The 16,328-nt window shown below is 41.5% G+C and overlaps 1 protein-coding gene across 1 annotated transcript in view; it reads left to right on the forward strand.

Moving 5' to 3' along the window:
* The window catches only part of TRPA1 (transient receptor potential cation channel subfamily A member 1), a 60,189-nt gene extending 46,163 nt beyond the window's left edge, over positions 1-14,026 (forward strand). The window contains exons 21-27 of the mRNA XM_087420437.1: positions 308-477; positions 2,374-2,503; positions 3,198-3,380; positions 6,738-6,806; positions 10,701-10,814; positions 12,424-12,521; positions 13,163-14,026. Coding sequence (XP_087276563.1) covers positions 308-477; positions 2,374-2,503; positions 3,198-3,380; positions 6,738-6,806; positions 10,701-10,814; positions 12,424-12,521; positions 13,163-13,367 — 969 coding nt within the window. The 3' untranslated portion in view covers positions 13,368-14,026. The remainder of the gene's footprint in view (positions 1-307; positions 478-2,373; positions 2,504-3,197; positions 3,381-6,737; positions 6,807-10,700; positions 10,815-12,423; positions 12,522-13,162) is intronic.
* Positions 14,027-16,328: the final 2,302 nt, after the last annotated feature.

Here is a 16,328-nt window from a genome sequence, read left to right on the forward strand (position 1 = left end):
CCCAGGAGTTTCCTTAAGATGGAGTGGACTCTATGAGGAAAGCCCAGAAACTTGTAGGATTTCCTTAGACATCAGACTCCCAAAGTGCCAGGTCAACAGAAGAGGCTGTTGGGTCACTTCCAACACTGATCTGTACTCAGAGCTCTGAGTTCAGTCCACAATGGCAGGAGCTGGCCCCTTGGTCCTAAACTCCTCTCCAACTACAATGCCAGGAAGATGTTGTTACTGGTTACATATATATAACCATCCATAAGACGCCAGGTCTCAGTGTCTACATATGGTAATTCTTCATTCTTTTCAACTCTAGAAAAGGAATTACTTCTTGGATCTTTGCAATGTACTTGAATGGATTATCTACACGACAAGCATCATTTTTGTGTCACCCTTGTTCATTGGTATACCAGCTCATGTGCAGTGGCATTGTGGAGCAATTGCTATATACTTCTCTTGGATAAACTTCTTAATGTACCTTCAGAGGTAAAACCAGCTTGAATGATTTCTACGTCCTTTAGGCTTTTTTTTTTTCTTTTTTGGTGAGGAAGATTAGCCCCTGAGCTAACATCTGTTGCCAATCCTCCTCTTTTTGTTGAGGAAGATTGGCCCTGGGCTAACATCCATGTCCATCTTCCTCTACTTTATTTTTGGGATGCCTGCCACAGCATGGCTTGATAAGTGGTGTGTAGGTCTGCACCCGGGATCCAAACCTGCAAACCCCGGGCTGCCAAAGCAGAGCACGCAAACTTAACCACTACGCCACTGGACCGGCCCCCTTTAGGCATTTTTAATATGAAAAGAAGAACTGTTTCAAGTACCATAAATGTATAACTGGCTTCTTCCTTCTCTAATTGTTTTAAGCTGTAAAGATGTCTTTTACATACTATTAAGGAAAAGGGGAGGGAGGTTTGGAGTTCAGAGTGTAGACCAGGGTTTCTCAACCTTGGCACTATTGAAATTTGGGACCAGATAATTCTTTGTTGTGGAGTGCTATCCTGTGCATTGTAGAATATTTAGCAACATCCCTGGCCTCTACCCAGTAGATACTAGTAGCAACCTGTCCGCATCCATGTGACAACAAAAAATGTCTCCAGATACTGCCAAATATCCTCCTGGTGGCAAAATCACCCCAGGTCAGGAACCACTGGTCTAGACCAATCTAGATTAAATGTGGGGAGTAAACAGCAATAAAAGTATTGGCTATTCTTCTTTTATCTGTATTATGTGGTAAGCATTTACTTTAGATTAAAACAATCAAAATGAAATGATAGGTATGGAGAATAATAGTGATAGAGAAGAGAAGAAATAAGCCCAAAGAATCTAATTCTAGAAGGGAAAGGGGCTAAACTCCCCTACCTCCCACAATTGCTGATGCTGAGTTAAATACGTTATTTCACATAAGCTTTACAATAACAAGAGGTAAATGTTGTTACCTGTGGTGTATAAAAGAAGCGGAGTCACTGAGTTAAGTAACTTGCCCAAGATCCCAGCTAGTAAGTCAAGACATAGGCAGTTTACCCAAGTCTTTTCAACTTCGGGGACCATATTTTTCCCACGGTATTGTCCGCATTGCTGTGTCACGAGCACAGTGCTGTGGGGTTGAGCCCAGCCCCTTGGAAAGCCCCTTGATATGGCGGCAAGAGCAGTGGCCTGGAGGTCAAGGGGCTTCAAAACAGGTCCAGGCACTGCCGCCACTCCCTTGGCTTTGTCATTATCAGTGACCTTAGAGAGTTACTGGAAATCTCTGGGAACTTAGTTTCTGCAACCTCTGAAGCCCTTTTCAGCTTTAAAGTCTTGTGACTCCTCTTTTAACAAATTGTGTTTGCCAAAGGAAAACTACAAGTTAGTGGCCAGATGACACACCCCTTATCTGCCCAAACATATCACAGTGTAGGTTGCTGGGGGACGAAAAGGAAACCTCAGGAAGCTGTGAGGAAGGGGAAGGTAAGTCATATGTAGGTGGCCTGTGATAGGAGCCTTTGGGCATATGAGCTCATTTAATCAGTCTCCACTGGATGCATCGCACAATTCATCTCTAATCCCTCTATCAAGCATGTTGCAGCATTATCTTTGATACTGGGAAGCTATGATTTTTCTCTCCTACTTTGGTTGAAGTATGTCCAGTGGTCAAGTGGTAAAACAGTTAAAGATAAACATTAACAAGAAGGGAAAAAAAAGAAGAAACAAAGCAGTGGGATGAACAGCTTGAAAATGAGACTTGACTATTCATGAAGTCTCATGGCTCCATTTCAAGAGTAACTAGCCTCAATTATCTCGTCTGAGAAACCTGGTACCTCATACATGATAAACATTGACAGTGAATGAAATACATTTTGACCAGAAAAGTGAATAAATATTTTAATTTTTAAAATTTCCTAGATTTGAAAATTGTGGGATTTTCATCGTTATGTTGGAGGTAATTATGAAGACTTTGTTGAGGTCTACATTCGTATTTATCTTCCTTCTTCTGGCTTTCGGGCTGACTTTTTATGTGCTCCTGGGCATACAGGTGAGGCGGTTGAATCAGCAGTTGATTTTGTTGCTGTGAATATTGGAAATATATATTTATACTTAAATCTTAATGGCCTAGAAAATTAATAATACAACAATATTTTAATATTTTGATATAATAGCAGGAAAACATATAGTCTTTTTTTTTTTGTGAGAAAGATCAGCCCTGAGCTAACATCCATGCCAATCCTCCTCTTTTTGCTGAGGAAGACCGGCCCTGAGCTAACATCTATTGCCAATCCTCCTCCTTTTTTTCCCCCTTTTCTCCCCAAAGCCCCAGTAGATAGTTGTATGTCGTAGTTGCACATCCTGCTAGTTGCTGTATGTGGGATGTCGCCTCAGCATGGCCGGACAAACGGTGCATGGGTGCGCGCCTGGGATCCGAACGCAGGCCGCCAGTAGCGCAGCGCGCGCACTTAACCGCTAAGCCACGGGGCCGGTCTTACTAAGTGGCTTTTCCTATTGTCAAAAAGTTTATGTATAATGCATGATTTGTTATATGTGCAGACATGATCTTTTTGATGACTTTACCACCAGTTTATTAGTAGTTCTTGTCACTGTATTTCAGTAGCCATAGTCCTATGACTTTTAAAAAATATTTTAAATATGATTTTTATCATTTTACTCTCCAGGAAGCATTTTCTCATTATCTGCATTTTGCACTTCATTTTCACCTTACTGTCTTTTCTCAGGATGCTTTCAGCTCTCCATTGCTTTCTATAATCCAGACCTTCAGCATGATGCTAGGAGATATCAATTATCGCGATGCCTTCCTAGAACCGTTTTTGAGAAATGAATTGACATATCCAGTTCTGTCTTTTGCACAACTTATTATCTTCACAATGTTTGTCCCAATTGCCCTCATGAATTTACTTGTAAGTAATTTATCCCTATATTTTCTGTTTGTTGATCATTTGGGGCATTTAATAATGATAATTATTCTTAGCCTCCTTAATCTCCCTCCATGAAGGGAAAAAGGGACTGCTATGAAATTCATTCATTTAGCATTTGTTTAGTGCCTGGGGTGTGCCAGGCAGGGCATGAAGCACAGGGGATGCAAAGATGCATTCACTTGGCGGATACTTATCAAGGATCTACTAAATGCCAGACGCTGCTCCAGGTGCTAGGAAACAGTGGAAAATGAAACAGACCGATACCCAGTCCTTACATGATTATAAACTAGTCAGGAAGTTTAGTAGTAAACAAAGAAATGTGTAGCATGATGTCATGGGGGTGATAAATGCTATGAAGAACCACAGAGCAGAATAGGAAATAAAGATGGTGTGTGCTGCTTTGAGGTTGGGGTGGAGGTCAAAGGTTAGGCAGAGACCTTCATGGAGCAAAGGATTAAGACCTCGTCTCTGCCCTCGAATTTCTCATTGACCAGAGATTCAAGTGGGGAAGAGCATGTCATGCAGAGGGCATCTTTGGCCCTCAGGTGCCACCTCTAAACCAGTCAAAGGCTGGACCCCCTCAGCAGATGTGAATGTACCCTTCCACAGAGAACTTGCTTCAGCCATAAGCGTTTTGGCCAATGCAGGCAGAAGTATCTCCCAGGTCCTTGGAGAGCACTAGCTGGCATTACAGTGCATATTTTTTCCTTGTTCATTTATGTGTACATGCACATATTCAAGAAACTTTTTCTGAGTCTGACTATGTACCAGGGACTATGCTAGACAGTGTTTCTGGAAAGAAAAAATTATACAGACTACTTAATTTTTTGATTGACTTACTTGATACAACTCCAGAGTTTAATTTTGGTGACCTAGAAAAATAAAAAGATAGCACTGAGAATAATAAAGAAGGACATAAAGCCCACATTCTTCTCTTAGAATCACTTGTGTTTTGGAAGTTAAGTATCTAGAAGGGAATTTGGCATAGCAGTAGTACAGATTGGTGCCATACTCAAGATCCACATATCCAGGACCCATTGAGCATCTGTACCTGCATGTTCCAGAGAAAAATCAAACCAACAGAGCCAAGACTGACAATGTTCTCTTTCCTTCAAACTCTGCTACTGCCTCACAGTAGCACTTTCATCTGACTCAGACCATTGGAAGATATTCTAGATCCACCCACCCGCTTTTCCTCAGTTCTTCCAAAAAATGTTTGCCTCCTAAACCTACTTCCGGTTGGCATGCCCCTCCTGTTCCTCATCTGTATTGCTGCAGTAGACTGAAGAGCATCTGTCTCCTCTCACTCCTCTAATCTAGTCTAATCCTTCCTGCAAATTGTCACCAGTGATGTCTTGGTAATGAAAAGCTGGGTCCATCAGTGGCTCTTTGAAATTTTTTCTATGACTCTTCAAAAGCTTCAATCTAGTCTAAACCTGTCAGCATAGCATGTCAGGGTCCTTGTGATCTGGATCTTACTCAGATCTCACCCATCTCCCCACTGTTCCCGGGATTTGCCCAGACATGCACCACTCACATTCACTGGGTGTGTCAGGCTTTCTTTCCTGCTTCCTGGGCTCTGCACGGGCTGTTCTTTGTCCTGGAAAGCCCTCCCACCTTGGGTTAACTCTTTCTAAGCTTTCAACACTCAGTTCAAGCACCCTCTTTCCTGGGCAGACTTCCTTAACCAGCTATCGCCCTAGTCTGCATCGGGTGCCCCTTTCTTGTGTTATCATAGTTTTGATGACACAAATCAAAGAAAGATAATAACAAAACCTGCTTCCTAGGCTGTTGTGAGGATGAAATGAGCTAATACAAAGCACTTAAAACAGTGCTTGACACATCATAAGCATTCAGTAAATGTTTGTTGTTGTTAGTGCCGTGAAGTCAATTCTAACTCCTAGCGTCCCTGTGGACAGCAGAGCGGAACCCTGCCTGGTCTTTTTGCGCCATCCTCTCACCTTCTAGTGCTCTATCAGACAATGCTCCGCTGATATCCATGGGGTTTTCATGGCCAGTTGTTTTGGAAACGTGTGGCTGGGTCCTTCCTAGTCTCTAGTCTGGAAGCTCCACTGAAACCTGTCCACCATGGGTGACCCTGCTGGTGTTTGAAATACTGGCGGCATAGCTTTCAGCATCACAGCAACACGCAGCCCCCACAGGACGACAACCGGCAGATGGGTGGTGTGGTTCCCTGACCAGAAAATAAACCCTGGATGTGGTGATGAGAGCATGGAATCTTAACCACTAGACTGCCAGGGCTAGCTTCAATAAATGTTAGCTACTACTAAATATTAGTAATTGATCCATTCTGTGACTCACAAGCTCTGATGTCTTCAGAGCCCAGGCCAGTATCTTTAGTGCATGAAGCAGCAGTTATGAGGCAGTTGGTTTTGATGGGGCTGATCTATAGTAGAGAGAATGCCCATCTCAAGGCTTGCAAATTAAAAAGCAAAAAACATCATCCTGCCAAATAAAACCTACTTGCTGACTATATATGGTTCTCAGTGCTAATTTGCACATCCTAGAACATACTCTTTCACTGTGGTTTCATTCAGTGGCTGTTTTGTGTACCTACTAGGTGCCCTGCTCTAATCTAGCACCGGGCGTACAGTGGTGACCCAGACAGACAGAGCCCTTCTCTCGTGGAGCTGACTTGACTTTGAGCTCCTTGAGAGCCTGCGCTGGCTTTTCCTCTCTGGCTGCAGCATGCAGGGGGCTGGCTCAGCATCGACAGGTCCTGAGTGTCTAACAAATAGTGCAAGAGTGAGCGCTTGTTAGCTGATTTAATTTGGATTGAGTGGAGCTGAGCTGATAGCTTCCCATCACCTAATTCTCTCTAGCCATGGATTTCTAGATTTTTACCAGAGTTGCACTCACCCCTAAAGTATACCTTTTTCTGCCAAACATGTGAGATATAAATTCCTTCATTGCGTTAATTTTTCGCTTTTCCGTGTTGTCAAGTCATTCTTGTTCACCTTAGATGCTAAACTCCTGGGGTCTGCAATCGTGTTGCATGGCTATACCAACAGCATTTGATGTCACATCACCCCTGTCCTCTCCAAAAATAACATATTTTAATTTTAAATTAAAATCAATTCCAGGGTAATTTGGATGTCTTAATTTTTCATGATTTCACTTCAGGTTACTGGACCCACCAATGTGGTCATCGTTGTTGCAAAGGTATATATAGGCTTTGCAGTTTCTGTAAGACGCATTAGCAAAGTCTTTTGAGGCCACCACTAGGCAATTACAGGTCCACTGTAGCCAGAGAGACCTTAATGCATTCTTAGGTGAGCCACTAAACTGGTAGTGATTCAATGCTGTGTTGTACTTCAGATTGGTTTGGCAGTTGGGGACATTGCCGAGGTCCAGAAGCATGCATTGTTGAAGAGGATTGCTATGCAGGTAAGTACTGTATTTATTTAAAACTTATTGAAATTAGCACCACCCTAATTACTCATGTATAAGAAGAGCTGATTTCTGAGAACAGTTATTTAATACGAGTATTTTCCAGCACTGAGAAGCAGAATACTGTGCCTGCTGTGCATGCCCCCTGGTATACCTCCTGTAGTCAGAGAATCAAAATTGATGAAAAAAATTTCCTAGAACAATCGCAGAAGAGAAATTGAGAAATTTCCTGGCAACCTGTAGTCAAGCAGGTGGCTGGCTCCCGGACCAAGAACATCACAGCTGTGAGGTAGTCTGTCTTGTCACAGCCTAACTGCTCGAAGGAGCTCTTGGTATTCCGGGCACAGAATTACAAGGTCCCCACAGCATGTGTTATATTGAGGTTTTAACTGCATCCATGAGGTTTTGAACCCTTATGACATCCTTCTAACCTTTCTAGATAATTTAATGTAAAATTTGCTAGAGTCAAAGGTTTCTGGATAGGCCCTTGGCTGTTGAACCATGTGAGATAGTTTCTTGTTATACAACACAAAGCTATTTGTATGCTCTTATTTGCATTGTCTTTAAATTTCAAATTTGAATGAGAATATTTGATACTTTAAAAATATCTGATGACCAGTTGAATATATGCATTTAGAAACTTAGGCCAGTTTAAGAGAAAGAAAAATTCATGCTAAGATGTAACTTCCTCTTTACTCTTCTTCTCACACTACTTTCTTCTCTGTTATTCATTCAGCTATACATTAGCATATATTTGTTTTTAAAAATGCTCCAGTACATGGTGTATGCAAAGCACAGTACAACTTAGCATGAGACCTCAGAGAAATTAAAGGGATGTGATCTTTGATTTTAACAAGTAAAATAAGTCTAATTAGGGAGCACACCAACTAAACAGAGTATAAAAAATCAAAATTCAGAACCATCCTTAAACTCTGCACTCTGTGACTAAGCTATGAATTATACAGAGAGCTGGGAACATTAAAGAACAAAACTATGTGAATTAAATAGTTAAAATGTCAGGTAGAGAAAATAAATGCAAAATAATTAAGGATCTGCTACATGAAAGAGTTGGGATGTGAGGCGGGCATTGAAAGATGGTGGGATTTAGAAGGCAGAGAGGCTGTTCCAGAAAGGAGAGACCCAGCAGGAGCAGAGAGCTGAAGGCAGAACAAGGAGAAATGGCTAAGGAGGTGTGACAGGGCCCCCTGGGCTGGAAGGACGGCTCAGTAGAGGGTGATAAGGCTGATTCAGATGATAGAAGGTTTTATTCAAAAACAGCAAACAAAAACTTCAGCGTTGAAAGACAAGGCAGGAAATGATAAACTGCTTCAAGTTATTTTGTTAGCGAGTGGAAAGTTATTATCAGCTCTTCTGAAGAATGGGGACAAAATGAAAGTGGTATTTAAGATGATCTGTCATTATTTTGGTCTAGTGGGGAGAGATTGGAGGAAGGAAGAGCTAAGGACTGGTTATTATGTGACTAAGATGGAGTGTGGGACTCCAGGTAGCTGGATGAGGAGGGAAGGGATGCGTAAGCCTCTTGGCGGGCATGTCAACAGAACTTCATAACTAATAACTCTTGAAAATACCAGGGAAAATAAGTAAAAAGAACAATATAAGCAGCAGCAGTAGGTCAGATGTCTGGGGGGAATCCTGCTAAACTACGGTGGCAGTGCAGTTGATTTGAAAAGCACAGTCCTGTATTAGGTTTGTTCTGCTCCCAGAAACAAAACAACACAAAGGCCTATAAAGGAAGCAGGCAAAGCAGGGTCACCCATGTTATTTGTCCTCATTTTGGATCAAGAACAGAATCGACTAGAAAAACCAGGAAGCCGTTCTCCTATTTCCCCTGGGCTGTTTTTTAAGCAACTCTATATCCACGTACAACTCCCTACATCAGACTTACAACCTAAGTCTGAGCCCATAACAGAACCAGGGACGTAAGGGGACGGGTAGCATTTCATAAAGGGACATTTGATCCTCAAACAAAATCATCTCAAACACAAGTGGGGACAGAAGGGTCGCTGGGACAGGGCATGCTGGGAGATGTATTCATTAAGCAAACTATAGTTAGTCCCTCAAGGACAGTTGGGAGTATTTTAAGGGGCTTAGAGTTGTTTGTGTTTAACATTGGTGTCCCCACTTTCCAGCACAAGCTGGAAGCTGTAGACGCTCCGTAAACTTTTATATACCTGCTGCAAATTAGGAAAGGCAACCCAAGGAGTGCATCTTACCCTTCAGAGCAGGTGAAGACGCTCCCTTAGCCGGGAGGAGCCACGCTCGGTGGGTCCCACCAGACCCACTCAGAGTGGACTTGAGGCTTTGCTTACCATCCTCCCCCGGGACCATATTTGAGAGAGGAAATCTGGCAGCTCCTATGGAGAGAATGAACAAGGTTAAGACATACCATGTGCTTTGTCTGTTGGCAAACACCAGGCTTGAATAAATCTTTTTCAATCAAGTTTGAGTAAGTGAATGATAACATGTGACCTCTGAAAAACGTATATAGCAGGGGGAGAGGAATATTGCCCTAAAGACCCAAGGGACAAAAGGAGCCCTGAAAATTATTTATTACAGAAACTCATTTATTACAGAAATTATTTATTACAGAGAAAATATCTGATTGGTATTGTTAATAAGATACAGGAAAATATAGTTTTTCTTGAAACTGGAACCAATATGTAGTATGTTAAGTCGTGATAAGTGCTATAAAAATAGCAAGGAAGCAAAATAGGGAGTGTGTTATGTGGGAGAGGGGGGCTACAATTTTATTTATTTTTTTACTTTTTTTGCTGAGGAAGATTGGCCCTGAACTAACATCTGTTGTCAATCTTCCTCTTTTTGCTTGAGGAAGATTGGCCCTAAACTACCATCTGTGCCCATCTTCCTCTATTTTGTATGTGGGATGCCACCACAGCATGGCTTGATGAGCAATGTGTAGGTCCATGCCCAGGATCTGAACCTGTGAACCCTGGGCCGCCAAAGCAGAGCGCATGAACTTAACCACTACACCACTGGGCCGGCCCCGGGGCTACGATTTTAAACAGTGTGGTGGGGAAATTCCTACCATCTCACCATTTATGAATGTAAATCACTTAAATGTCCAAACATTTAAAAAAATATGCTCTTAGATTAGAAAGCAAAATCTCACTTACATGGTAATTACAATAAACATAGCTAAACAACAGATACAAAGGCTATACAAAAAGAGTCAAAGGAAATTTGGCAAATGCAAACAAAAAGAAAAGTTGAAAATATGAGAATTAGACTAAATATAAACTCAAGGTAAAAACATTAGGGGAGACAAAAGATTGTATCTATCTGTGAAAATAAAAATTATACTCAGGATACGTCATGGATAAACCATTTTCCACCAGATAGCACAGCGTGAAAAATTTATAAAATACTCTTAGACATGCAGCTTCTAATTCTTTCACTGCTTACCTTTGTATTCCTCCATTTACGCGTTCCTTCCTCTCTCCTGTCGTAGGTATACATCCATGCCATCCACCCTCCCAGCTGTGCACATTCTGTAGTATTAGAACACCCGAGAGTATGAACTAAATCTTTTTATTCGTTATAGCCCCAGTGTCAGTCACAGTCTCTGAACAGTACACATCTGCTGACTTAAATTGAATTCCTTCTTTAAACAGCTTGCCCCCGCCTGCAGATTGCTGCCCCGGTCTTGTCAGTGGACGAGGCGAGAGGTAGGGGCATGTGGGTGATGGTGAGCTAGGGAGGAAGGAAACCTGGCCGGTCCAGCTGCTTGTGCAGAACCAAGGACACAGGAGTCTGTTTTCAGTTTGCTGTACTAATAGTTGCTTCTGTGCAGTGTCAGAATTCCAGATGCTGATTAATGATTCCTATCAATAAATCCAAAATGCACTTTAGGTGGAACTTCATACCAGCTTAGAGAAGAAGCTGCCACTCTGGTTCCTACACAAAGTGGATCAGAAATCCATTGTCGTGTATCCCAACAGACCCCGATATGGTGGAGCGTTATTAGTAAGTATATGTAACAAATACTGACATAAATACCATGGTTCTGCTTGGCGTTCATTCATCGTGTTATCCCTCAGGGTGCTCTTTTATAGACCTTGAATCACTCTGCCTGTGGGAAAAAAATAATTGTGCCTTAAAAAAAAAAAAAAGTGCATGATTTCCCCACAATGTGAAAGTGAGGGGCAGCGGGGAGGGAGACATTTGTTCTCCTCTTCCAAGTGGCTCATCCACAGCATCTGTGTTAAATATGTACCGTATCCCTGTGAGAGCAGATGGGCAGGTGGACGAGCCATACCCTTTAAGTATCTTTTTTACAGTGCAAGTACACCTCATTTGTTTTTCCTAGTCATATGTCACATATATGTGCAGACATACGTGTGTATGTGCATATATAGAACACACATGTATATATACACAGATACACACACACACGTGGGGAGTGTACATTATAGAAAATATACAAAGTGTCAAAGACTAAGCAAGGCCGTTGTGTTATAATGGAAAAGGGACCATACTAAGAGTCAAAAGTACTGGATGCTAATCTTAACCTTGCCTGGGCTCCCTCCCGGGCTTGTGAATAGTCTCTCTGAGTTCTTTGTAGGTTAATTTTCCATTGTGTAGTCCTAAAATGATACAGTCAATGTGAGTATCAGCCTAGGCTTCATTGTAAGTCTGCACTGTCTTCCAATCTGATTTCACTCATATCTGTGGTTGCGGTTACTTCCTGAATCCAGAAGCCTCCACAGCTTGCTTCTCTAGCCTGGAGCTCTCCCTTGAGTTCCAGGCTCCTGTATCCAGCTGTCTCCTTGACAGCTTCACTGGTGTGTCTCAAAGGTCCCTCAGATTCAGTGTGTTCAAAACAAACTCATGGTCCTCCCTCCACCCTCCTGACATAGCCTACAGGGAAAGAGTGAAAAAGCCCCATCCTTCTCCAAAGTTTCTTATTTCAGTTAACGTCATCCATGTGCCTGTGTAAGATGTCGTTCTTGACATATCCTCTCTCTTTCCCTCTCTCCTCACACCTAATCAATGCGTGTCTGGTCCACTTCCTGGGTGGCCTCTGCAAGCGGTCATCTTCTCCTGCCTGGACTTCTAGAATCACCTCGTTCCTGGTCATTTCACATCTGTCCTTGACCCTCTCCAGTCCACCAATGGTTTAAAAGACACTAAATTTAAAAAAATACTAAAATAGCATTTCGGAAATTTCTCCATGTAAAATTCCATTGTGCTGATTAAGGGTGCAGAGCAGTTTTAGAGGATTAACAACTAATCCTGTATGGAATACCACTGGTTATAATTTTTCATTTTTTCATGAGAAAATGTAAAATGATTTGGTTAAACCTTTTCCTAAACAATCCCACACTTGGGTTTACTCCTTCGTCTATATTATTTATACATCTTGTGCATTCCTCTGTTATAATGTGTATGACTTTGTTTCTAGCTCTTTGCATGTCTGTTTCTCTCAATGGCCTGAGCTCCTTGAGGGCCACGGCTGTGACTTAGAGTGTTGGTGCCAGCGTGCCTGGCTCGGGAGCTGATTTATGGCACAAGTCCAAGAACTAGTTCCTGAATTGAGTTCAACTTGAGTAACTGTTAATCTTTTATCCCGTAGCGTTTGTATTGTTATATCTTTTGCACCCAAGAAGCAAGACAAGAAATACCAAATGCTGATACATCTTTAGAAACAGAAATATTGAAGCAGAAATACCGGTATTTTTCCTTTTATCTGTATTTGAGAAACTTAAAACTCTTAAATGATGCATAGTGTAAGGTTATACTGTATATCTGTGTTTACATATCTCATATATTGTCATGCTTTAATTGACTGATGTTGCTAGTATATTGGAAATCATGAGACATTTTTTAGACGCAACAACTTATTTGCTGCTGTTCACCAGTGAGTTTGCCCATCAGTGAACCGCATTCTTCGTGAGCCATTGGAATTCATACATCAAAGCTCTAAAAGGTTTTGAGGATCCCTCGATAAGCTATATAGTGTACAGTGGTTAAGCATGAGTGCTTCAGGGTTTATTTACTGAGTTCAAAAGCCTACTGGGCTGTTTACTAACTGTATGACCCTGGGCAAGTCACTTAACCTTTCTGCACAACAGTGTTTTAATCTTTAAAATGGTAACAAAAGTAAACTTGGCATGAACTAACAATGTAACCTTAGGAAAATCACTTAAACTTTAAAAATATGTATTCCTTAGAAGGATTATGACTACTGTGAGGCTATAACCTGAGCACAGTTCATCTGATACAGAACACTTCTAGTACCTATGCCTTTCTGCACTCAAAAGATCTAAAAGGGTAATTGAATATGAATTCATGAAATGTGTATGTTCTTTTAGGTTGAAGGATCTCACTTCTCTTCTGGAAAAACAGCATGAACTCATTAAACTCATCATTCAGAAGATGGAAATCATCTCTGAGACAGAGGATGAAGATAACCATAGTTCTTTTCAAGACAGGTTTAAAAAAGAGCAGTTAGAACAAAGGAACAGCAAATGGAATTCTGTGTTGAGAGCAGTAAAGGCAAAAACACACTGCCCTTAGCATTAATTACCCAATGCAACAGGGCTTCTGATGCGGGGATGGTTTGCGTGACTTTCGGGGTCTAATTTCCAATTTGGAAAGAGTGAGGAAAAAGCAGAAATCTGATTCTGATTTCACCACATGTGAAATCATGGTTCCTGCATTCTATATAAAAATAAACTCTCTCTCTATATATATATTCATATTTTCTGCCAGTCACTATGTATTGGGAATATACTTGCTGACATGTTCAAGTTGGACTTTACCTCTCATTGTTTGAATGGGTAGAAAACTAATTGCTAGAATGACATTTTTAATGATAAGGAGTAATAACTGTAACTGTTAAGCTAGAATACAAATGTCGATACTGGATTCCTGCTTGATAATTATATAATATGTAATGTATTAGACAATAAAGAATCAGATTGGGTTCTACCATTTGGTATGCTTTTTTGTGTTGGAAGATCCTGTGGGTGGAACCCTGTGTACCCTGTTCTGACCATAATACATTTCCCCACCCTTCGTGCTGCTCCCAACACACCTGATGTCACTTTGAATTGAGGCCCAAGTTAATAGGCCTTGTGATATGCATGAATTTTACTATAGATAGCATATGTTACTTCTGTATTTTTTTGTTTGCCGATGATCATAATAAATGTAAAACCTATGTAGTCACTCCACTGCGTATTGTGTGAGCCTTTTATTGCATTTAGTTTTTTGAAATTTGCAAAAAGTGCCTCCATCATATGTCCCCTTTTTTCTTTTGATGTCCACTACAAAGCACGAATCAAACACCTCATGATTGATCTTTTCAAGGTCTTTCTCTTGTTTTATTTTCCCCTTCACCCTGATTCTTATGTCTATTCCCTCACTACCCCCAGGAGACATCCACTCTAATGCACGTCTTGGCCCACGCATGTATCCTTGGGTTATGTTGAACAGCGTTGTTTCATGTGTGTGTTTATTTACATAGGTGTTATTGTGCTGTGGTTCTTGTTCTCTTTCTTATTTCTTTCCCTTGGACACTATATCTACAAGATACAACTGTGGTACCATCAGTCCATCTCATACAAGGCTTCTGACAGCTGCATACTATCATTGTGTGCACCCTCACATTGGACTCATCTCTTCTCTGGGGATGGACATCTTGGTGGTCTCCGCCTCCCACTATCACACATATTCTCAAACACACTCACCCATACAAACAGGCAGAATTCTGAGTGACAATATGTAATATGAAAAAAACAGACATTTTTACATTCGTGGTCCAACAGAACATATGGCCTAGAGGCAGTGTTGTACCTGCCTTAATCTTTGCTATGAAGAAGATCTTTGTCCTTTATTTTCCTTAAAACAGAAAGGTTGGCAATAACCAGGGATGTCCTGATCATGAAAATGCATGGTCTTTCCACAGTCTTTACACTCCTCAAATTTTGTGTAGCATTGCACAATATAGATCTTCATTCAACATTTATTGAACACCAAGAATGTGTGCAACACTACACCACACCTGTTGTGGGGAATATTGAATTAGGTTATCTTACCTGTATCTTACAACTTAATGAGTCATCATTTACTTTCTGAAATTCTCTCTTATTACCCCCAAACCCTGCATTCTCCTGCTGCTTCCACTATTTTTCTGACTGCTCCTTTTCTACTTCTCCTCTTACTGGCTTCTTTCTTGTGCCTGCTAGCTAGATGTTTACATCTCTGAGATCTGTCCTTTACCTTCCCTGGCACACTCCTTTGCAATCACCATAGCACAGCTTCACTTATGTTTGACAAATTGACATGATCTCGTCTGTCCCTTCTCCCAAAGTCCAGTTCTGCATTTCCGTAGTTTTCAAATGAAATACATATAATTGTGAATGGGTTGGTGGTAAAACCAGCTCCTTCTGATTTCCTGTTTTCCATCAATGGTACCAGTGTTCTCTCAGGCCCCTAGACTCGAAACTGACCTACCGTACGGATTAATCTTCCTAAAGTACAGCTCTGAGCATTCACATCCATGCTAAAAAGCTTTAAAGACTTTCCTTTTCATTCAAAAGCAACCTAATCTACTTAACCTGGCACTGCAATCTAATTTAGCCTTATCTTTCAGTATTCTGCGCTTCACCCGAATCAAAAGATCACTACTTCATCAAAACACTTCATGGTTTGCCACCTCCCTGCCTCTTCCTGTGCTCTCTTCCCCCCAGAATGCCCTCTCTCCACCTCCTTTAAAGCTCACTTCAAATGGCACTCCACCATGAAGTCTTCCCCAAAGCCCCAGTTGATGATGCTCCCTGCCTCCTCTGAACTGGCCATGCTGCGTTTCTCCTCTGGCACTTGGGCCTGCTTCGCTGACCATGACTTTCTCTCCCACTAGGGGGCAGACTTCTGGGGTCCATGGTTCACTATCATCATTAGTCTCAAATGATCCAAAGAATTATACCCTGTTTCATTTTTTGTTCATCTTTTGTAACTCCTGGCACAGGGCCTTGCACATATTAGATGCTCAATGAATACATATACATAAACAAGAAAAATCAGAAAATAATAACTATCATAGGCCTGAAAGATACTGCAAGTCCACTGGTTCAGCCTGTCTCAGAAAAGTAGTTTGGTGTCCCTGTTCTATTGACCCTGTGCCCTCGAGAACTTGAATGATTTGCCTCGAACTGGTGGAAGAGACCCTAAAACACCACTTTTCTTCCTTTTTCCACTGCTTCGATCTGTTTGTTTATGGATTTTAACTGTGGTTAGCATGGGCAATAGAAAGAGTTCGTGCTTTGTGATAACTTGAGCCTCAATGCAGACCCTAACTACTGCTGCTTGAGCGACTCTGGATATGCTTCCATGTCTCTAAAATAGTGATAAGAGCATATATCCCCGCCGTGTTGGTAGGATTGGACAATATCATGCATGCGGAGTACCTACATCAGTAAATGCTACTGCAGTGTGTTTAGGAGAACTGAGTTACCTGAGGTGGAGTGGGTCATA

The sequence above is a fragment of the Ceratotherium simum genome, chromosome 31, assembly GCF_057802395.1.
Source record: "Ceratotherium simum simum isolate JZ-2026a chromosome 31, ASM5780239v1, whole genome shotgun sequence".
Lineage (NCBI taxonomy): Eukaryota > Metazoa > Chordata > Mammalia > Perissodactyla > Rhinocerotidae > Ceratotherium > Ceratotherium simum.